The 23,401-nt window shown below is 55.7% G+C and overlaps 1 protein-coding gene across 16 annotated transcripts in view; it reads right to left on the bottom strand.

Annotated features, from left to right (window-relative positions):
- Positions 1-4,993: 4,993 nt before the first annotated feature.
- Positions 4,994-23,401, bottom strand: part of PCBP3 (poly(rC) binding protein 3) — a 49,715-nt gene continuing 31,307 nt past the window's right edge. For 3 of the 16 annotated variants that reach the window (XM_080598713.1, XM_080598715.1, XM_080598707.1), the window contains 7 exons: positions 21,867-21,908; positions 19,149-19,224; positions 18,406-18,465; positions 15,510-15,562; positions 12,800-12,969; positions 5,395-11,314; positions 4,994-5,197 (listed from right to left, as the gene is read on the bottom strand). In XM_080598713.1, coding sequence (XP_080454839.1) covers positions 11,278-11,314; positions 12,800-12,969; positions 15,510-15,562; positions 18,406-18,465; positions 19,149-19,224; positions 21,867-21,908 — 438 coding nt within the window. In that variant the 3' untranslated portion in view covers positions 4,994-5,197; positions 5,395-11,277. Of the gene's footprint in view, positions 5,198-5,394; positions 11,315-12,231; positions 12,701-12,799; positions 12,970-15,509; positions 15,563-18,405; positions 18,466-19,148; positions 19,228-21,866; positions 21,909-23,401 lie in introns of those variants that run through there. The other 13 variants (XM_080598712.1, XM_080598714.1, XM_080598717.1 and 10 more) reach the window with 10 other exon arrangements.

Raw genomic sequence — 23,401 nt, 5'->3', positions numbered from 1 at the left:
CTGGCCTTCCCCTGAGCATCACCTCATCCATCCTCCTCAAGCATCACCCAGCCCCTTCCCTCTCCCCCCGCGGGCTGACTGCGCAAGGCTCCGTGCAGCTGCAGCCCATCACACCCTGGCCCCCGCTGGGGGACGCGGGGGGGCCCTGCCCAACGTCCCAAATGCATCCCCTCTGCTGCCTGACTCGGCCATGGGCTTGGATCTGCAGCCGACTTCAGAAGTGTTTTAACCCCTTTCCTTTTCTAGGTCCGCAGTGCTAAAGCAGGGATAGTGGCCAGTGGGGTCCCCGGGGTATCAAGTGGCTGTTTCCTTGGAAAACTTCGGGCTAATTTTTCAGGAATCCAGCTGATGGCTGGGCAGCAGCTTGCAAGCTGACCCAAGGCGTGTTGCAATCATTGAGCCTAAGAGTATGCTGTCACGTCCCAAAACTACAGACACGTGCCAGCAAAAGACATCCAGTTTCTCTTTGCTCCCTACTCCAGATGAGGCCAGGGAGCTGTGCCCTCCAGCTCTCTCCACCCAGGAAAGGGACCCTTCTCACCCACCCCCATGGTGCAGCCCCCTATCCAAAATGCCCCCTCAACATGGAGCTGCGCTCCTGTCCATAGAACAAGTCATCCGACTGGGTTTCGGGCTGCCACAGCCCAGTGAGAGCACAGCGAGCAAGTCATAAACTTTCGGTCCAATTCCAGGCCAAAATAGGGTGCAAAAAATGAATGTAATTGGGACTTTTTTTTTTTCTGTTGAGAAAAGAATAAGGTTGCTCCATTTTTTTCTGTTATTACTTCTTTCATGCAACCTTTTCTTCCCGTTAATCAAGCCCACTAACAAATGGAAAATGCCCTTTGGAGGGCCTTTTGGGAAAATGCCCAAAGGAGATACGAAAATGAGCTGACTTGAATTCCCCTGGGAAAAGCTAGCAGCAAACCTGCCAGCACTCTCATAGCCAAAGGGTTCATTTGGAAAGTGGGGAACAGCTGAGTACCAGCTCCATGTCCCTCAGCTGGGGCTGTTTTGCCTGTTTGCACAGTCCTGGGAGAGGCCAGAATTAACTGAAATTGCCCCCCCTGCAACCACACGAAGCACACTGATACCCAGCTCCCAGCCGGCTGCATCGCCTTCCCCTGGCTCCTGGGGACATAAACTCCTGAAGGACGTGCTAAGGGTTTGGGTGATGGTGTTTGCTGGGAGAGGTTTTCCTCTGCTCTGGTCACCACGGGGTGGTCGCAGGCTGCATCTCCCCAGGGTGGCTGTAAGACCCCAGCCTCTGGAGGTGCACGGCTGCAGGAGCCAGTGTGCCCAGGGGTCAGCTGTGCCCGTTTTCACGTCCCACCTCTATGCTCAGCTGCGGTCCAAGCTGAGCACGGTGCCAACCACAAACCCCGACGAAAAGCGTGTGGTCTGTGGTGTTTCCACACGTGGTGATTAAACTTCCCACAGAGGATCTCTGCAGGAGGACGAGCCCTGGGAGCAGGGTGGCAGTGGTGGCTCCAGCAGTGACAGAGCCCTTGGAGGGCAAAGCCACCCTGCCAATGTCTCCCGGCAGGCACAGAGACACGCGGTGACACCGGGAAGGGTCTCGCACTCCTTCACCTGCCGTGCAGAAAGGGTCAGGGGAAGAGCCAGCCCTTGCCGTGTGGCATCTCCTGAGCACCCCTTACAACTTCTCCTTGCTGTATGGGACGGGACAGCCCGAGCACAGTGCTCCGTCTCTGCCTGAGCCACTGCCTCTCCTGACCCGAGGCAAACTCCTCCATGAGCCATTTGCCAGCTGGGCTTTGCTCCTCACAGCATGGGCTGGAGCCAGCCTGGGGGACCATGCCCTCCTCTCCAGCACTGGCAGGGGTTGGGACCTCCCCTTCCAGCAGGGACAGTGGCACCCAGCACGCACAGCAACTTTTGGGCACACAGCCCTGAGAATCCTTCCCCCTTCCCCGAGTTCTCTGGGGTCCTCAGCTGCCCACGCCTGTTGGCGAGCATCCCCACCACAGGCTTTCCAAGCCATCCCACGGGGCTGGGGGCTGGCAGTGGGGGGACTTCCAGCATGGGGTGTGAGTGCCGCCCATCGCCACGCTGTGCAGACCCCTCGTGTGCCCGCACGGCATGGCCCTATCAGCAAAGCCACGGCCCCGCGTCCGAGCTGGCTTGGGGCGGGTTAACTTTTTCCCTGTTACCTCACGCTGGCCTCTGGTCCTATGGAAAAACAAACCATCTGGTAATCATATTTCTCTCATAGCTGTCTGAGCCTGCGGGAAAGCTTGGCTGGGTTTCTTAAGAGAGAAGAGCAAGAGGGGAGGCGTTGGACGCGGCGTGGGAGCTGGAGGAGAGGGGATCGCGCCTCCGGCCCCCTCAGCCACCCATGTGTCCCGGGCATAGCCGCACGCGGTCCCCCCAGGGGCCATCCCAAGGACTGCTTTCCCTGAAGGGCACTTCTGCAGGGCTGGATCCATTCTCTGTGGCACAGAGCTGCCGAGCCTGCCCTCACCGAGGCTGTGCGAGCCCCCTGCCTCACATCTCACCTCTCCCAGGGAGCCAGAAGCTCACCTCTGCTTTCCTTGCTGCCTGCTGCTGAGTGCCCCCACTCTCCCAAGCACGGTTTCATTTTCCCTCTGCGTGGGCAGCCAGCCCTGAGAGGCACGGAGCTCTCTCTTGCTTGCACACCCAGACCCCCCTGGTGATCTCCCTGGGCCGTGTTCGCATTGCAGCTCCGCTTGGAGCTGGCCTGACCTGTGCCGTGCTGCTGCAGGGATCCTTGTCCGACTCCAGAGGTCCCTGCACGCCCATTCCCAGGCTGTTCCTGCTCCCATTTTTTCCAGCACGCACCATTTAAACTCACTATTTTTATTCACCCCAGCAGCCATCCCAGCCCACTGGGTGGCTGGGCCCTTCGGGAGCGAGCTTTACTTGCAGCAGGGTTTGCAGCTGAGCTCTCCTTACCGCTGAGCCAGATCCAGCCTGCAGCCTTTTCCTAGAAGTGCGAAACAAGCCAGCTACCCTTCCTGGCAGGGAATGCTTCCCAGAGAGGTGCCAAGCGTCGTCCTTGGCTCTCATGTGGACAACGAAGAGCGAATGTACAACATCCAACCATTTTGCCGTCCTCACACCTGTTTCCCCTGCTCCCTGTTCAGCCGTGGCTGCAATAACGCTGCATGGGAGGCAAGAAGGCAGCAGCCTCTGGCACGGGGCAGCAGCAGCGTGCCCAGGGACCAGTGCTCAGTCCTGGGGGAAAAGAGCACCCGCTCCCCGCACAGGGATCGCTGAGCACAGCCCTGCTGCACGGGGACGGCCGCGGCAGGCTCCAAAATGCCACCCAGCTGCCCTGGGCTGGGACGCAGGCGGGGAGGCTGAGCAGCTCCAGCCCAGAGCGGAGGGGGTTACAGAGCAGACAGCAGACCAGAGGCCACCAGCACACGCCGCAGCCAGGGAAATCCCAGCGGGTCATAAAGATAAGCATCTTCACTGCCTTTTTTATTATTATTAAGAGGAACAGCAAAAGTTAAGCAGGCTGTTTCCAATCCCCAAACACTCACCCTCCTGTCAGCCTGCTCTGGAGGGAGCAAGCCCTCAGCATGGGGCTGGGGGTGCTTCTGGGGGCCTCTTGCTTCAGCTGCTGCCCTCCTGCTGCCCCCCCCCCCCCCCATACACAGGAGCCCCAAAACCTGGCTTGCAGGCAGGAAGCACAGAGATGCCCCGGGCACAGCAAGTGGCGTGCATCACCAGCCCCTGGCGAGTGTTGGCTTTCCCATCTCACCTCATCCAAAATAAAGAGGGCTGTGGAGGACAGCAGGTGCAGAGTGATGTTTTTCTAGGCAAATTCCCACCTTGGGCCAGATAAATGTGTTTTTAAGGATGGCACCAGCTGACTCTTTACCACGGAAGTTCCCTGGTTTTCTGCAAGCTGGCACGGGTGGCCTTCCCTCCCAGGGTGGCCAGGGGCCAGGAGCTTTGCCACAGCTGGATCACCCATTTTGGGCTGGGGGGCTGGGGAGGTGCATGGTGCCGCACTGGTGGTGGGCGGCCTGGGCAGGGGGATGCTGTGGGGTTCAGATGCCAGGAGGGTTGGGAACAGGCACCCCATGGTGCTGGCTACAAGTGACTGAGACCTCTGGGCTGACCTGCAGGCTGGCAGCAATCTCTGGGGCTGGTGGGATGTGCTGTGGGGCTGGACCCCAGCAAAAGGGGTGAATGCAGCCTGGGCTGGCATAGACAATGGGGGAATGCTTCCCACCCGCAAGCACAAGAAAAGGTCAAAATAGGCATTTTGTCCTCATTTCCTCATCCCCAGTGCTGGCTCTGCTGGCCACGTTTCAAGGACCTGCTGGGGCTGAGACCCCAACTGCATTGGGGTAATGCATGGGGGACCGGGCTGGCAGCCCCGTTTCTGCTCCCCATGGGCAGTGTCCTCTTCTCAAAGGGGCACAGTTGGCCGCTGGGCCCAGCAGCCAGCACGGCAGGGAGCGGCAGCACTCTGGCATCGCCCCTCCATCGAGAAATGAAACGCCCTGGAGAAAAGGCATTCCCCGAAATAGCGCTGGGTCTGCTCCAAGGTCCGGGGCTGGCGCGTGGCACGGGGCGGCCGGTTTGAGAGCTGCCATTGTGCGGGGCCGGATGGGCAGCACGCACCCGTCCGAATCACCCGTCCCCAGGCAGTGACTCACATTTGCTATAAACACATCTCCCAGCGGGTAATGAATCCAGGCCTTTGCTGCCTTTTGGGAGGGCTCTGGATTTTCTTCGCGGCACTCCCCCCATCCCGCTCCCCTTCCCCTCCTGGCAGCCCGGCTCCTGCGCGTGATTGTTTCCTGATGCTGAGCGCAGCCAGGGCGCTGAGCTGCTTTTTCCAGCAGGCTGAGGCTGACTGGCGGGCTGCGTGGGACGACTTTCCACCTTAACCCTTCCGGGGGTCACAGGTCCTCAGCAGCACCCCGCCACCCCACGGCATCCCCCTGCCAAAGCCACAGCCGTGCCAGGCAGCCAGGAGGGACCCGCTCGCTGTGGTCTGACAGCAAGAGCTTTATTGCGTTTACACAGAAAAGCCACGAAATGCATTGTAAAGCAGCAGGAGCCTGAAGGGTGGAGAAGGAAGGCTGGTCTGCAGAAGCAGGTACCACTGGGGTGCCGTGGGCGCTGGCTGCGAGCTGCTGTGTCCGGTCATGCAGGGAAGGTGCTCCTCCCGTGGGTCTCTGGGTCTGGAGAGCTGGGGGTCAACCAAGGGAGATGGTCAGAGCTCAGCTAAGGTCCCAAGCTGGCATTTCCTCCTCCCGGACCCCCCCCAGCCACACTACATGGACACACAGCTCCACACAATGCCCTGAGCAGCTCCAGCTCCGTACCAAAACACCCGCACCCCAAGGGCTGTGCTCAGCACCAAGGGGCTGCACCACCAACACGCACCTCTCCCCGCTGCCACAAATCCCCACTCCCCGGCCACGCGCCGTGCAGAGCATCTCCCCTCTCTCCACGGCCCAAGAGGCAGTAATTGCATCTTTCACATCGTTTGATGCTCGTTGCTGGGGTTGCCAAATGGTGAGCTCGAGCAGGGGCACAGGGGAATCAGTTTTGTGCTCAGTGTCGCACACCCCACCGCAAGGAGCCACGTGCATATGGTCTCCAGCTGCCCTGGTGCATTGCTGCTTTTAAAGATGCTCTGTGCTGTCCTGTGTGTCTTGAAAGCATTCCAGACTGAAATATAGAGCTATTTAAAACAAGAGAAGTAGCAGCATTTGCATGCAACTAAATCTTTTTTTTTAAACAGAGATTGCAGTTTCTCAGCAGTGTAAGGTTTGCATTTTTAACTGGCTTTTGACAGCGCAGTGCTCCCTGCAGCACTCCCATGGGGGACTCAGGAGCACGGCTGCGTGCTGAGTAGCACACGCAGATATCCCCAGGCGGACACAGCAACTCCTGCCGCAGCAGCCCTGGGTTGTGTCAGGGCACTGTCAGCTCAGGGCAGCCTCCAAGAGCACAGCAGCATCTGGCTGCGAGCTCTTCCAAGAAGGACCCCCACACCCCACACCCCCCAAAAAAACAACAGCCCACTGAATGAAAAATTTCGGGTGACCACCTCATGAAAGCTGCCCTGCTCCCCTTCGCCCTGGAAATCCTGTTGGATTTCCATCTCACTTTGACCCTCAGCAGTTGGCGCAGCCCTGAATTTGGGTACCCCTGCAAGGGACGGCTGCTCCAGCCCTCCAGCCCACTCCTTTGTCTGCACTCCCCTGGCGCATCCTGCACCCCAGGTCTCATCCGGAGGGCCAAAACCCACAGGGGCTTCAGAGCTGAGCGGCACGAATCCCTCCCCCCGCAGTTAGCTCGCTTGTTGGTGCAGACACAAATGCTCTCAGACACAGGCTTTCCTCCAGGAACAAACAACGCCGCTGAGACGCTGCCTGCAGGGAGACAGAGCACAGCACGCGGGGAGAGTTTCAAGTGCTCCAGCCCTCATGCGCAGCCCGGCTTTCCCTTTCGGGATCAAAGCAGCTCCTTATAGAAACAGCATGTGGGTTTTAAATCAGCAACAGGCCGAGGTTCAGCATGGGGCTCAGCTCTTGGTGCAGCCATGGAGCCAGCACCAGGCCCGTCCCGCTTCACCCAGCTGGGTCCGCTCCCCGCGCGGGGAGCCGACGCCAGTGCTTTTTCTGGGAAGAGACATCCCTGTGGCTGTGCTGCGTAAACACTGGTGTGGGAATCCTGAGCCGTCCGGGTTTCGCGCTTGGCTAGGTTTAGTCTGCGGGATGCTTTCGGAGTGATTCGGTGCCGCTTGTTCCTCTTCGCGGGGCTGAGGCGGGGGGGGGGAGGGCGCACATCTGGATCTGGAGGAGTTGCACATCTGGTACATTCAGTACTTCCTAAAAGTCACTGCCACGTTACCCTTCAGATGGAGGCCTCAGGCTTGATGCATAGCACAGTGAATTAAGATCCACAGCTGCCTTTTTTTTTTCTTTCCTTTCCTTTCCTTTTTTTTTTTTTTTTTTTTTTTTTGAAGTGGAAGCAAAAATAACCCTCTCAGCAGAGCTCTGCTGTTGAACAAGGGAGCAGGGGAATTGCACCCAGACCCTGACCTTCCTGCAAATCCTTCCACCCCAAGCTCTGCACCGGCGCCAGCTGCCACTGGAGAGGTCTGGGGCCGCCGGGGAATTTCCCTGGAAAACATCCTCCTGTTGCGAAACGCCAGCCCAGCAAGATCAAATGTGCTGGGTCAGGCCAGCTGTAGCCTGAGCCTCGGCTGTGCTGGGACCCTCCTCCCCGGGTGCAAGCAGCATAACCAGAGCGTGTGGTGGGACCGAGGGCAGGGGTCCAGAGGGCTAGTAGCCAGCCTGGCCATGCACGAGTGCCCAAATGGGCCAGGGTGTCTTCAAGAAGGTCCCGATGCCGGTGGGACAACCCCGCAGTGGGACGTGGCGTTGGGCTCCTGCTAGGCATCCGCATGGATTGGCACCGGGGCAGACGGAGTCACAGAATCACAGGAAGGTTTGGGCTGGAAGGGACCTCAAAGCCCACCCAGTGCCACCCCTGCCGCGGGCAGGGACCCCTCAAACAGAGCAGGTCCCATCCAGCCTGGCCTTGGGCACTGCCAGGGATGGGGCACCCACAGCTCCTCGGGGCAGCCTGGGACAGGGCCTCACCGCCCACGTAATGTACGATTTCTTCCTTATTTGTAACCTAAATCTCCCCTTTTTAGTCTAAAACCATTACCCCTCGAAACACCCAAATATCGCCCGTGCCTCGAGTTTTGGGGTACCCTCTCCTTGCCGATTTAGGGTACCCCAAAACTCGCAGAGCACAGCCCATCGAGTGCATGGATGGCAGGACGGACGGACGGACGGACGGGGCGGGACGGGACGCGGGGTTCGCGGGGAGCCGGGGACGGGAGCGGGGTGCGCGGGGCGATGGGGACATCTAGTGACCGCGGCGGGAGCGACAGGGGCCGGGGGCTCGCCCTGCCCTGGGGACCCTGCCTCTGCGGCACCGAGCGGGGAGTCACCCTTTCTGACGGGCCGTCAGCCTGAAATTAGCATAATTGAAAGTGACTGGCATGAATACATTATATATTTAAAGCAAACAAACAAACAAGAAAAGCAAAAGCAGCAACAACAAAAAAAACACACCCTGAATTACAAGTAAAGGAGAGCGTTTAAATTTAAAATCTCTCCGGTGAAAGTCACTTTCCCGTAGGGGAAACAACCTTTTTTTTTTTCTTTTCTTTTCTTTTTTTTTCTTTTTTTTTTTTTTTTCTTCCAAATACAGCCTATACAGCCTAGGAAAAAATGCACGTACTAACAAGCCCCTCACTCACTTTCGCACTTTCGGGAGCGTGACCTGGGACAGATATGAGGGGGAGTGGAGACCTTCAGCGGAGGCCCAAGGGGCAAAGAGTGGTCCTCAGCCCCACCACACTCCACAAACAGGGGCAGACTGAGGCTTTGCACCAATTAATTCCTGCCAAAATCCCATTTTCCCACAAAATAACCCATTCCCAAAGAGTTTCAGTAGTACTCAGTCAGCAACTTCCAAAAATGTTGAATCACTCTGGATAAAATTCATTTCTTTGATAGAGAAAAGCAATGTATTAAAGCTCTTCTGTTGATTAACTGTGACATCCATGTTGTCTTGAATATTCTCCGCAGTGTTAAAGTTGTGCATATATTTCTCCCACGGACATGGCTGTGGATGCATTGCTGTAGCATTTTTAGCTCACATTAAGTGCAAAGCTAGGACATACCACAAGTAAAAGCAAAACATTGTGGCTTCTTCCAAAGAAAGCAGCCAATCTTCATGCCATCTCCTTCTGAGTTGTACCAAGGAATTCAAAGCCGAATTTGACACATCCCTTGTGATTTTGTTGCTATCGTTGCTGTCATCAGCATGTCCCCAGCAGGTACTGCAGTGGTTGCTTAATCAACTCTCTTTCCAGGCCTCGTTCAATCCCAGACAGTGATGGATAAGTTGATAGATTCCCACATACCACTGTATTTTTGGTTTGATTTTTTTCTTGATGTTTTTGCTGTTGTGGTGGTGGTTTTTTTTTTTGCTTTTTTGTTTGTTTGTTTTTCTTTGCACACTAACCTTGGAAGTGCTCAGCCCCCTTCCCACTCTCTCTCTTGCCTGTGTGTGCAGGGGGCAGTGGATGTGGCTGCACCCCTCTCCGGCACGGACGGGTCCCTGGCAGTGGCTGGCAGACAAGCCTTTGCTTTGCAGAGCCCCAGCCTGGGTTTATCAGTTTCTGCACGCCCGGCTTGAGAACACCCCCCTGGCTTCATTTGCAGGATGGCTGGCATTTCCCAGCTGGAGTTGCTCAGGTGGCTTTTTCCATTGTAAGTGCTCTCTCGATAGCTAAAACAAAAAAGCAGCCTGTAGCAGAGCAAAAAGCAGACTTCTGATCGGTTTGGTGGATCAGGGCTCCTGACGGGGAAGGCCTGGGCAGGGGAAAGCATCCCTCTCCAAGGACATCTCCTTATGCCTCTACCCCAAGGCCGCCGCTGGGACTGGGGCACACACCCACACCCCTACAGCTGGGAAAACGGGCGACGGAGACCCCGCGGCGAGGCCCTTCGGTGCTCAGCGGCACTTACCCCACGCTCGACTCGCTGCCCGCACCTCCGGCAGCAGCACCGAGGCAGCGGGGAGACACGGCTCCCTCTGAGCCCTGCCTGAAGCACCTGCGCACCCCCGGCTGGGAATACGGGGTGCTGCACAGCACACCTGGACGCCGGGCCAGGCAGCAGGAACAGCTGAATGCGATCGTGAGCCTGGCTCCAGCAAGAGCCCCCTGCCACGACCGCCCCTGCTGGTGCTGAGCCCCTGCGCTGGGGGAAGCTCTGCAGGAAGGACAGAGGGAAAGGGCATCCACTCCTGGGGCTCGCTGGGAAAAGCAATATATTTCCCATGTTTTATGGTGCAGAAATGTCTTGCAATGGTTGCAGTACGGGGAAAATGTGTGCCAGACATTTTGTACGGCATAGATTAGCTGATGGAAAATATATTTGTTTCCTCTCTTGAGAGGCAGGAGAGAGATGCAAAGCCTGGAAGCAGAAGGCAGGGGAAGGGCTTGGGGCACAGACATGGCAGATCTGTCCAGACAAGGGGATTGCGAGAGCTATTTGTTGTCCTACCATAAGTTGTATACTAATCTTTGGGAAAACCAAACATTGTGCAAGCCAGGTACACTCCCTGGTAAAAAAGAAAGCCTAGAATCACTCAGGAAGTGCATTGTCGCCAACTGGTACCTTTCCTAAAATAAAATTATAATAAAGGAAAGGTTTGGTACACACACCCCACCTTCCCTCTGAGCTGCTAGGATGGAGAAGGATGTGGAGGAGACAGTGGGGTGGCCCAGAAGAAGAACAGTCGGAGCCCGATGGTAGCAGAGCTGCACAGACATTTATTGAACACAAACACTGACGAACACAGCCGGCTCGCAGAGCTTCCTGAGCTATTGTCCAAAGGTTGCTCGTGGGGATTGTCAGAGTGCTTTCATGGGCCCCTGGGGGTGTGAATCCCATACAGCTGAATTCTTCCCGCTTCCAGTTGCTTGTTAGTTAAAAAAAAGGGGGATTGTGTGTGTAAGTGTGTGTGTGTTTGAGAGAGAGAGGGAGATTCCCTTCCTTGAGTATTAAAAATGGCTTGTCTGGACCCTGCCATGCTGCAAAGAGAGACGTCTGTGCGTGAACCCATGCATGCATGTAGGCTTGGCTCCTGCACTTTCTGCTTCCAAAATAACACAGGGGTTAAAAAACTACGCCTTATCCTCAGGGCAGGGGTAAGAGGTGGCAGAGGGGAGCCAGGAGGGGCGAAGCGAGCAGAGTGGGAGCACCAGGGGGGACCGGGGGGAGGAAAGTGAGCACAGCTCTGGGTGGCGTCACCATGCCATAGGTTACAGCGAGAGCCACCAGGCTCAACGCAAACCTCTAGGTAGCTACGCTAGGCTGACACTAGAGACCCGTCGTCATCTTCTCGAGTCTCACAAGTGGAAAGCCCCTCCCCCCCCCCCCCCCCCCCCGAAAGTAGAAGAAGTAATAACACCGTACGCTGAAAACAAGGACCATAACCAAAGAGTTCGGGAGCGGTCTCAGGAGCACAGTAAGGAGGTCATAAAGAAACGTTCCGGTGGGTGCATATGTGTGTGTATTTATATATATAATATATATCTGTTAGTAAAGAAAAGAGTATCTGTGGAGGTAAGGGGAAGACGGTAAATGTACAGGTTGTACAGGCTGGGTGGAGTGCCCTTGGCTGGAGAGGGTCGGGTGGTGCGGAGTGGAGGATGGTGGGTGGAAATTAGAGTGCGCCCATTCCAGTGACCTCAGACGTCAGCCTAGAATAGACAGGGGCAGAGAGAGGGTGGGGAAGACAAAAACAAGCGCTTAATAAACGGAGTAGAAAAGAAAACGCAGATCCTCCATGGCAGCGCTGCTCCTCCTGCCTACGTCCCATGGGATGCCCGGCAAGGCACCCTTGGGCTCGGCGTTGTGCAGATGGATCCCCCCTCTCCCAGTGTCCCGTCCCTATCGTGACCTATCCTGAACTGGGGGAACGTGCTCATTTTTTTCCAGATCTGGATGTCTCACCGGGTTCCTCCAGCACCTGTGTCTGGCCCACTAGGGGTGCTCAGGAGGTTCGGGTAGGGCTGGGGGCAATGTCACAGCTTATGGCAGAGGGTCACCTGCCCGATGCCTGGTGGCCTGAGCACATGGGGCTTGGGGGTCCCCATAGAGGGTGCAGGGGGCTCAAGGGTGGACCTGAAGACCCTCGTTGACACCAGCTAGTGCCCGCTCCTGGCAGAGGTGCCACGCACAAGGGGTGCTGGCAGGAGATGTCCCAGCACACGGCCTCACCTCTACCAGCATCTCTCCTACGGGGGGCAAGCAGCATTCCCAGCATCCTTGCCACCAGCCCCGTTGTCCTGTCACCTGCAAGCTGCCCCAGCTCCCCTGTTTTGCTCTGCCTTTCCAAAGCGAGGGAGAGGCTGAGCCGTGCCCCATCCACCCCCCTGCCAGGCCGCCCTCCATCTCTGCCTTCGCTACGGCACGAGCTGTGGCTCGGCCAGCCCTTCCCGGTAACAGAGCCGCTCAGTTTTCTTTTCTCTCCTTCCTCGGGAGGTGGTGGGGAGGTGCCGCGGGGCCAGGCAGTGGGGAGGGCAGGGTGGCAGAGACAGCTGCAGGTTGGGGCAGAAAGGGGTCGGGTGCAAGGGGGGGAGGAGAGACCGCGCACACCTTGCCGCTGCTCCCTCACCCCTTCCTCTTGCCGGCGCCGGCACGGATGGACAGACGGACGGACGGACGGATGGATGGACAGACGGACGGCCTTGCAGCGTGAAGCCAGCGAGACGACCCCCCTCCTCCTGGGCTGCCTGCCCGCTTGCCCACCCGCCTGCACCGATGGCCCCGGCCCTGCTGCCGGTGGCGCCGGCCCTGCGCGGCCCGGCCTGCAGCGTCCCCGACCCCGGCACGTGCCGGCAGAGCCCTGCTGCGTCGCGCTGCCGGGAGATGAAAAGGACGCGATCAGGCCGTTCCCATGTCTGCTGTTTATTGGACTGCTTGATTGACTTCATTCGGTGGAGGGAAGGATTTTTGGAGGCCTGGAAGCGCGTGGGAGAGGCTCTGAGGAGGCAGCGAGAGAGGGCCGGTTTCGCAGCGAGGTCCCAAATTACGCCTTCCTGCCACCAGACCAGATCCATCTCCGTGCCCTGCCCCAGTGCAACCTCCTCGGCGGGGGAAGACAGCGATTTTGCCCGGCTACAAGCAAAACCCTCCTGAAGCGAGGGTGGTGGGCGGCGGGCGGCCCCGCCGCCGGGTCTCACCTGGCGTTGATGAGGTACTGAGCGAGGCTGATGTTGGCAGGGGTTCCCGTGATGGTGATTTGGCGCTCTGATGACCCTTCCGTGGCGTTGGCGATTTTGATCTGTGCTCCAGACATCTGCCGAATTTCATTGATTTTGGTCCCTTGGCGTCCGATTATGCAGCCTATTAGCTAGAAAGAAAGCGCGGGAGGGGGGACGGGGGACGGCGTAAAGCGCGGCTCAGGGACACGAGCACGACCGCGAGGCCGGAGCCTTCCTCGCCCTGCCCTGGAGTGACCGTGACCTCAGTGCTCACGAAACCGGGAGATCCCGCCTGAACACGGCACAGGGCTCCCTGGGGTCAGTCTGGCCCCAGGTGCCCCCCAGCAGCTGCAGACACTCACCGTTAACAGCTTCACACCGCTCACCCCATCCCGCACTTCTGCCCCCCAGCGTCTCCCTCACTGCCCTGGGAGGAGGGTCCAGGCTGTGGCAGGAAAGGAGAATTTTACTGAAAAACGCCTTTTGCCCTCTTGAAAAAATAATTAGTTTTCCTTAGGGGCACATAGAGGCATGAATTTCTTCAGTGGTCCCTGAGGTAGTCTCGATCTTTGCTCTCACTCATTCGTATATCAGACTAGAGTTCCCTCACGCACCACTGCAGCTGGGTAAGGCACAGGAAGGTGAGCAACATTTGCAGCACAGGTACGAGGTGTTTCTGCATGTCCTGCTTGGCCATCAGCATTTGAGCGCCTTTCCAAGGTTACAACAGAATTTTGTACACAGGATATTCATCCCTCTCATCAGCTGCTGGGCTTCTGCCGCTACCCATAGAGGTGGAGATTGCTCCCAACGTCCACTGGTTCTGCTGTAACATCATGGCTGCCTTAGCGGTTTGTCCCATGTAGTGCTTAGATCTTGACGTCAGACGGCAACGTGTTTCTGGGTAGACTTCTTCATTGCAACTCTCTCTGCTAGGCCACCAGAGCTCCCAACAAAGCAGAGGGTTAGGAAGAGCAGAGAAATGACCTGCAGTTGTCCTGACTGCTGCTGTCCTAACGGTGCTGTTGTGCACGATGCTGTGCCTCTGTAAGCCTTAAGGAAAGCTTCACTGACAGCCCCTGGTGAAGGTTTCTTAGTTCCACAAAGCCAGAGCCAGTCCCAGCCATGTCCATCTCTTCACCTTATCCTTCACCTGCCTGGAGTGCAGGCTGAAGGACCCGAATGCGCATCCACTGCAGCACTGGAAAGGTATCAACTATCTCTGGGGCTGCAGCACGACATTCAGCCCAACAGCCACCCATCCTGGTTCTCGCAGAGCAGAAATAGCTCGCAGAGGCTGGAGGTGCTTCAGCAAACGTACATTGGGAGCCTGCTCGGGGGAGAAGAGGAGCCAAACCTTTTCAGAGGCTTCTGAGTGTCTCTGCACAGCATTCAAGTTTCTCCTGACAGTCACAGAAGTGACAAGCTGGATTTCATCACCGGATTTCCTTGAACTCTCCTTTCTCTGCAGTGCAACCACGGTCTGATCTGCACTGCTAGAACCTCCTGTAGGTGATTCACTTTAAGACACCCAAGCCTGTGCTCTCTTTCCAGGGAAGGTGACAGTGGGAATTTCAGAGCCTTCAAAACAACAGGAGGTATTTTCAGCAGGCAGAAAAAAAGACGCAGGCAGTGACGTTTAATACAGCGCGGGTCTGACGTGAGCCAGGTTTTTGACGAGCGAACGCTCCCCGTACTCCTGTGTCCTGTGGCAGGTCATTCAACACGCTAAAAGGCAGGGGAGACCCCTTTGCGAGGGGTTCCCCAACACTCCCAAAGATGCCCTCATTGCTGCCAGGGCCGCGGTCCCCCAGGCTGGCCAACCATGGCCATTGCAAGCTGAGAAGCACCTGTAGGGCTCCCGGTGGTCTCCCATGGGGGCTTCCTCACTGGGCCAACAAAAGCTGGGTAAACAGGAGGAAGAAGAGGAAACAGGCACCAGACTCAATCCAGAACCCCCTGAGAAGGGTGGGCTGAGGGTGCCAGTAGTGGGGATGGTGCCTGGGAGCCATTTCTCCACTCGGCCTGCTCCTGGTTTGGGCACGGGCTGGTTATTAACCCATGGAGACTACAAGGCCACTCCAGAAGCGAGACCTTGGGTCCAGGTGCTGTCTGCCAGGGCTCTGCATCCCACCTCCTCCTATCTAAGCACCCCGAGCAGCCCCCTTGCCCCTCTCTGTGACCATGACAATTCCAGCCTCCTTCTGACAAAAGTCTGAGTCCGATATCCACCTCAACACAATGCCTCCACTTATAAGACCCAACTGGTGACTGCCACCAGTACCAAAATGCGATGCACTGCCTTTCAAAAGGACAGATCTGAAACATCTCAGACCTGCCAGTGGTATATTAGGCAATTATACTGGGGCTGGCTTGGGAGCTCCCTCTGCTGCTGAACGCTGTCAAGTGGGCATCTTTCGTGAGCACTAAGTTCACTTGGGAAGGAAAACGGAGCACTGAGGAGGATTCTCCCTAGGCAAGCTACCAACAGGGTAGAGACCAGCAGGTGCTTCATGACCCCAGACAACCAGACTGAGGAGCTGCACAAAAGGCATGAGTGAACCCGGTGAAGGGGTATCTCTAAATGTATTTAACGAGCTCATACATTTGCAGCGTACATATATATACATATATATATATATGTGTATACACATACACACACAGGCAGAGGAATCGCCACTGTACTTACATCATTGGGAATGGTGAGTTCATGAGTACTGGCCGGGGGACTGGCATCCAGACCTGGGCATATGCAAGGGAAAATGGTTACAGCTTGCAGCAGCAGCGCAGCGGGTTGCTGGCACTTCCCCCCAGCAGTCGACATTGCAAAGGCTGCATCCTGCTCCAGGGCTGGGAGGGGAAGGGGATCACACACTCTGGTACAAGGAGGAGGAAGACGGTTGCTACCTGCCTCATCTGGAGTGGGGTGCCACCTTCCACTGTGCCCCTCGGCCCTCGGTCCCCAGGTGAGACTGGCTCTGGGAAGGTTTGCGCAGCACAAGGCTGCAGCCTCCCCCGGAGGGCTGGCAGGGGTGGCAGAAGGAAGAAACCCTGGAGGCAGGGTTTCCACGTGCCCTCCAGCCCTCCCTGGGCACATCGTCCTTAGGAAAGCAGCTCAGCAGCCGAAATGCTGACCTTAAGCCAGAGCTTGCTAAGACACGCATGCTGGCTGGACTTGGGACCGATGGTCCCTCTTAGGGCAAGGCAAACAACATGCCGGTGGAGAGCCTGCTTCCCTACAAAACCACGTGGAAGCACACTGCCAGCAGCAAGGAGTGAATGCAGCAGTGTGTTTCTTCCCAGCTTCTCCCGGGACAGGGAGGACACTCTCCTTCATGGTGGGAAAGGCTGGAGCCAGCAGACCACCACGCACATGCAGCTCCACGTGAGAGCCTGGCACAGCACTCCTAGCCGGGTTTAAGCCTGCTTTTCCCACTGGTTTCCATATTAAATCACCTCATTGCTGGAGTAGGGACATCCTATTCCAAATCTGTAGGACAGAAGCTGTCTGGTAGCTTATAAGGAATTTGCAGCATCAGCAGAAAAAAACTATCTGTATAACATAAACTACCAAGGAAAACCTTATCTGTATAACATAAACTTTTAAGAGCAGTTTGCGCTACAGTCCAAAAGACTGCAATGTGTGTGTCCGAGCAAAGAGAGGAATAAAGGGGATGCAGAGGAAAAAAAAAAGCAGCAGGAGACTGGAACTGCTGTGCTGCTGTGGAACAACACAGCAGCAGCACTGAGCCCCTGGTCACAAAAGCCCAAGGGGCGTCCTTGTGCTGCGTGGCCATGTGTGATCCCTTGAGAGCACCGAGCACCTACTGCAAGCCACCGCTGGGTTTCGTGGTCTGTGCTTCCCTCTGCACTACGGAAGAGGGGCTCCAATCAGTTCTGAGAGCAAACAGCCTTGGGTTTAAAACCCAACGGGTGCGAACCAACTCCTGTCTGGGTACTGGAACTGCCCCAGTAAGGTGTCTGCTGGCAGCTGCGGCCATGTCCCTCGGACCCCCCGGGAGCAGGAGGGGGGTGGACGGGCCCTAAAAAAAAACCCACAGTCAGGAGCTCCCCCAGTCCACATCCCTGCCCTGGCTGAGGTGGGCAAGCTCCAACAAGAAAAGGAGGCTGTACGCTGAAATCCTCGCTCAGCACCACCCCTGGAAGGGAGGATGCCCGGTCTCTGAGCCACCAACTCACGGTCCCTGCGCGTTCCCGAGCACCGTGCCTCGGCCGCCCCTTGCAGGCAGCACGCCAGACCCCTTGCGGGAGGTCTCCTGGACCCATTTTTTGTTGGGAGCACAAGGAAAAGCAGGGGATGGGGACACAAGCCCAGCCCTACCTGCTGTACTGGTGCCAAAGCCTGCACAAAATAGCTCCTGCCTGCATTTGGTGCAGCAGGCAGTGCTCAGCGCTGGCCGTAGAGCACAGGGCACAGGAAGGGGCATTTCACCAGCGCCTCATCCTCCCTCTGCAGTGCTCATGCACAGAGCGAGCAAAAAGGGCTAAGCCTTTCCACGTGCTCCTGCAGAGCCAGTTCCCAAGCTACAGCCTGGACAAACTCCTTCCCCCTGCTCCCTGGTGCCCTCCACGGATGTTGTGTCCTTCATGCATGTGCTGTCACCTCCACACCTATTTCCCACCCCAGCCCCCCAGCTGCATTTTGGGGCATTGCATCACCCCCTGCGTCACCACAGCCGTAGCATCCTTCTCCATTACTGGGGGATTGCTCATTTTGGGATACTGGGTCCTCCCCCTGACATGCAGATGTAATCCCTCTGGATGCAACACGGGGAATCACTGTGTTCGGCCAGGTCAGGATTAATGTCATGGGTGATTGCAAGGGGTAAAGTAGGGCACACAGAGAACAAGGCTGCGCAGAGACAACAAGAAATCTATTTTTGCTACCACCTGGTGGGGTCTATTTCCATGGTCTATGCTTGCTTTCACGGTTGGGCGATGCCCCCAGATGCTTTCGAGGCAGGCAGGAAGCGCACCCCGGCATGTTCGGGAGGTCTGGCTCCCCTTGCTCACGAGCCTGCAGGTCTCTGGATCATCCCCCTGAGCAACAGCGGGGTATAAAAGCATGTTCAGCACATACGGATGAATGTGCAGCTGCCAGGGACATTTGAAATGGAAATTTTTCCAAGATTACGGCCATGCTTCGTCTCCTTGGGGTCCTGTTCCACTAAAAATGCAGCTCTCCTTGAATGGCTGAGAGACAGCTAAAATTGCGTGTTATTTCCATTCCCACAAGCATTTTTTCTACTGTTTCCGGGTGAGGTTTATGCAAAATTAAGTGGAAGAATAAGGGCGGTGACCCTGATGTCTTTCCATTACGGAGATGGCAGCTATAGACAAACATCAAAAACCAGGTAACGAACTAGAGGTGCTTTTCTTCGGACATGCTGCGCAGAGGGAGATTGCAGGCATGGTGCTGCCTGGTCTCTACCTGCCCACCAGAAAACATTCTCACTTCTCCACAAACAAGACGATTTATCCAGGAGCACAACAATGGCACAGTCCTACTTCAGAAGTACTTTTCAACAGCCGCCTACTGATTTCCCTGTAGCTTTGTGTTTTACCTGATGATTGGCCCATCAGATTTTGAGCTTCTTCGGAGGAATGTAAGGGCAGCTTTTCTCCTGAAGAGCAAAGAAGAAACAGATTTAATGCTTTTGCCTTCGAGGAGATAAGCAATGTCACTTCATCTAGGAAGCTCAAAATATGATGAACATATACTGTCAGAAAAGGCATTTCCATTCGGCACCTTGACCACTGAGCAAACAAAGGTGCTTTCAGCATTGCCATCCCCTGCGCTCTATCTGCTTCCTAGCTGACCATGAAACACAGTGCAGGATTTGCGGGCCAGGCTGGTGAGCCACGCCAGCTCTGGCTGTCCTCCTGTCACCGCGTCACCTTCCCACTGCTCTCCCCAGTGCCGTCCTGCCCTGCTCCATCCCGCGGGCACGAGGGCAGCATCCCCCGCCGGTGCTGCGGGGATGTCCCAGAGGTCCGGACGGGCACACGGCGAGGGATGCTGCCTCCTCCGGGTGGGGAAGGGTGGTGCTGGCGCTCATCCTGCTGCTCAGAAAGCCAGCAAGGCTGGAAGCAGAGCAGGCGTGCACAGTTACGCGCTGAGCGTGCCCGTGAGGACCGCAACCCCTGCACTTCCACCTAGTCTCCCTGCTAACCTATCCCTGTGGACATTGCAACTTCAGTTTTACTGGTCCTATTCGTTTCCATTAGATACAATGAGTTCAGAAAGAGAGAGAAACTCTACAGGTAAGAAGAGAAGGATATCTAGAAAGGGCGTGTGGGTACGTACCAGGGAAAGCGGGGGTGGTCTGTCCAAGGGGAGTAAAGGGGGTTTGCTGCATAGCCAACTGGTGGAGCTTGGTCAACTGCTGAGGGGTAGGAGGGACATTAGAGCTAAGAAGGTTATTGTCATAGAGTACAACAAGTCACACCAAAAATCAAGAACAAAATTATAACGGGAAAAAAAAAAAAAAAGAAACCAGGAAGCCATGTTCAGACATGGCAAAAACAACACTAACAGAAGGACTTGGCCTGGGTAAAATGCAGTAGAGCCCAAATCTTTAGCAGAAGTGCTTGGTCAGGGTCTGAAGTACAATACCAGCGAGAAGCCCATTCTTAGCTCATCAGACGTTTTGGTTCCTTTGCCACACGATGAGCTGCTAAAGCAGCAGCGGGGCTTTTGTGCACAGCATTTCCAGCCTCCACCTTCCCATGCTGGCTTTTGCAAGCTGCTGCTCACTGCTGTGTGGTTTTGGAGCAGAGGAGGCACCTTGGAGGCACTGCCTGTGTGCCGGCTGCACGGAGCCCCGCTGGCCGTGCCGCACCGTGAACGCCTCCCCAGCAGCCACTGCTCTGGTGCTGCCCTACTGATGGGGAACATCTGTGGGAGATGGATGAACCATCTGGCTCCATGCTGGCTTGGAGACGTGCACTGCAAGCACGAGCCCTTCGCAGCACGGGTAATTGAGGGCTTCAGCCATGGCCAGTAGGTATTTCAGATCCTTGCATCCCTTGTTGTGCTGGGTATCTTTTTTGAGCCCCATCAGGAAGCGGCTGCATAGAGGATTTTGTCTGGAATACATTTTGTGCTCTGCTTCACTGCTCCAAACGTAAAACAAAATAAAACTAAGGGGGTGGAGGTGAACAGGTCAGTTTTAGCGGGGAGCAGCCTTCATCACCTCCCGCTTGCTGGTTTCACTTCCACACTCGTTACTGTTTAATTAAAGAAATATCATGTTCTCTGCAAAATTAAACCCAGATGGAGCTCCTCATTGCAACGAGTCCAACTGACAGGACATCACAGGGAACCTCCTGCATCTTTGCCACCCTCCTGAAACTGGCTGGGCACTGCTGCCCTGCAGCTCCCCGAGGAGGAGTGTGCTGGGGAGCTCTGGGAGAGCCTGTCACGTCTCCCGTTACTGGGACAGAGACACCCAAATCCTTCCTATCATTGAAGCAGCACGTTTCTAAGAAATAGTGCTGATAGTGGTGCTTAGCAAGTGAGTACCCCGGGCAGTGCTGAAGCCCTTCAGGAGGCAAAACTCCCACTGACCCAGGTGGGTTTTGCCAGAGGGAGAAGATTGAGGCAGGAGCTCACATTTTACCTTTGGCATTTGAAATGCTGTCATGGATCTGCAAAAGGGGGCCACTAAACACAGAGACCTGTGAGAGCAAAGGCAATGCCATGGAACCATGGTCAAGACGAGTTTCTTTGCAGAGCAAGTATTTAAAATGACAGATCCTCACGAGAGGGCTACAAGAGGAAGGATGGGGAGCATGGCCCTTGCACACACAACTTTCTCCAAGTCTCAGCAAATCTGCCGGGAGCAGGGCAGAGAACAGTCAGCAAGGCACAGACACTGTTTTTCCAGTGCTGATTAAAGCCTAAATATTTTCAAAGCACTGTGTGCACTAATACGTGTTCTAATCTTGTCAAACAGAGGAGTATAATAACAAGGAAAATGCTTGCTGTTTGCAAAGGAAAACTGGGACAAAGAATATAGTGATCTACCCTTGCAATATGCATCCGTATTTATCTTCTGTGTTTGGAAGCTAAATTGAAATGCACACAATTAAGAGTATTTCTGATCAACAATTACAGCGGGCTATTCAAAGTATATGTATTCTGGCATCACGTGGAAAGCCAAACTGTCCTCCATCAAAACCAGGCAAGATCCACGCTTCTCCGCTAGAAGCAGGTGCAACCCTCGCTCCTGCGAACAAAACCCAGCCTGCAGAGCAAAAGCAGCGCCGAGTCACTCCCCTGACACCAAGGGGAGCGCGCGTGCACAGAGCCCGCCCGCCTCGCCTGCTGCTCAGCTGTGCCAGAAGTAACGCAGCGACTCGAGACCCAACTCGCCCGCCGGCCGGAGGAACACCGAGCCACGTCAGGCCCAGCCCAGCCGATCTGCACCTTTTACTTGTACGCGCGGAGGTGCCAGCATCCCTTCCCTACGTGTGCCCCAGCAAACACAGGGCACCAGAGCAGGCCATAAGCAGGGGGTTTCGGCATGAGTGAAACCCAACCCTGGCACTGAGTCACCCGAGTGAAGACCCCCCCCAAAAAGCACACGTCCCTGCCCACCGTGTGCTGACGGAGCTCTCACTTTTTCCCCATCCCACCGAGACACCTCCATAAGCCATTGGATGACCAATGTTTTAAGGACAAGGAGGGAATGGAAGGGAAGCTCTTAATGTGTTTTTTTTTTTCCTTTCTTTGCTTGTTTTGATCATTTTGAGGCACAAAATGCATAGAGTGGTTTTTGTCTCATAACAAAGGGATAGCACTGAACATTGCAACCAATTTAGCATCAGGCCAAGTCCTCAGAATTAATAAAGTTTAGTGCTAACAGGTTAAAAGGCTCCTGAAGGTATTACAGATACTACACACTGCCAGTTACTTTGAGAATCTGCTATTAATATTATTGTCTAATATTAATATTATGTGAATTAACGGTAGCATGCAGGTGACATAAAAGGGTGTAAGAAAAATTAGGGTAAAACTCACATCCGGGTGTGGAATAGCGTATTGTCCCTGAATTGTGTAGGCCTGCAAAAGAAAAACAAGATGTTATTAGAGGTGGAAGGAGGTGGTGGCGAAGCCCTGCCAGCCCTGGGCTTTGCTCCTTGTCTGATGGGGGGCAAATGCTGCTAGCGCTCTGCACGCAGAGCACATGCTGCTGTCAGCAGCCACCAGCAATGCAGGCTGGATCTGGGGCTGGAGGGGAGGAGGGAAGAGCGCTCCCCCTGCCCCTGGCCAGCCCAGAGGAAGAGGTCTGGCTCTTCCAAAAGAAGAAAACAACTCTTCAAAGGTCCCAGGTCTGTGTCAAGGAGGAAGCCAAGGCTGTGGCGTGCTTCGCTGTGCAAAAGCTGTTCATCGGTCGGAGCTGTCTGTGCAAGGGGTGCACAATAGCATCACCACCGCCCTTTGCACCTAAACGTGACTTTGGCATCCTAAAAAGCAAGCCGGTGAAGGGAGCCTCGCCCTATTTCAAGGTGCACTGCTCCTAGCGGGTTCTCCATCTCCCCACCTCCTCCAGCACCCTGCTGAAGGCAACGCACAGATCCACGCGGGTGCTGGCTAGGCTGATAGCTTACTGGTTTTACCACTGCTTGTAGCAATCCCTCCTCTTTTGTAAGTAACCTGAAAGTAAGCACCGCTGTGGGTAAGAGCCACGAGAGTGCCCAATGTTTGGGACTTAACCAGCTAGCAAGGTGCATCCCACTAGTCGACCCATTATTCATATAATTCTGAAAGAAATGGTGTAAGAGATGGACAGCACTTTATAAAGGGAGAGTAAAGACAGCCAGGAAAAAGTCAAAAAGAAAAAAAAAATCCCTGCACCTCATGAAAATTTTCTGCATCATTTGCAAACAATGAAGTGTTTAGTGCCAGGAACAGCCCCAAAAGCCCACAGGGGGAGGGAGGCAGAGCTCTGTGCGCAGAGCCAGCGTCCCAGTGGGACGGCACCGGCGCTCCCATGGTGATGGGCAGAGGGGCTCTGGGAAGCTCAGCGTTTCCTGGCAGTTTGATTAGGCCTTTGCGTTTTGATTAGAAAACTTGATTAGAAGCAGTGAATTAAAAGGCAGGGAGGTATGTTGGGTAAACGCATCTCAAGCCTCTCACTCCAGCCCCAACCATGAGGGGCTGCAAGGGCTCAGAGGATGCGTGGGGCTCGCCCAGGGTGGGCAGGGAAGAGCTCTGCTTCCCGAGGCACTCGCCACCTCCTGCGGCACCGCCTCTGTGTGAGACACCAAGCCCCAGCAGTAGGAGAGGCGCTGCCCCCTTACTCTCCCTTTTCAGAGGATACCGCTCACAGACAGCTGGACCCAAAGCTCTTTCCCAGGGTGGCTGCTCAGGCCACACGAGACACTCATCCCACTGACTATGAGATGCTAATTCAGCACGCTGCTTGAAATAGCCTGCGCTTTGGGCTTGCCCTTCTGCTACTTATTACAGACTGGGAGGACATGAAATAGCTTGCACGGCACTGCTCAGAACACACGAGCTGTAGCTCACGCAGAGAAAACTGCTGCAATGTC

This window comes from Anser brachyrhynchus (genome assembly GCF_964034855.1).
Source record: "Anser brachyrhynchus genome assembly, chromosome: 7".
NCBI lineage: Eukaryota > Metazoa > Chordata > Aves > Anseriformes > Anatidae > Anser > Anser brachyrhynchus.
The sequence above is the reverse complement of the archived record's forward strand: the minus strand, read 5'-3'. Positions and strand labels throughout refer to the sequence as shown.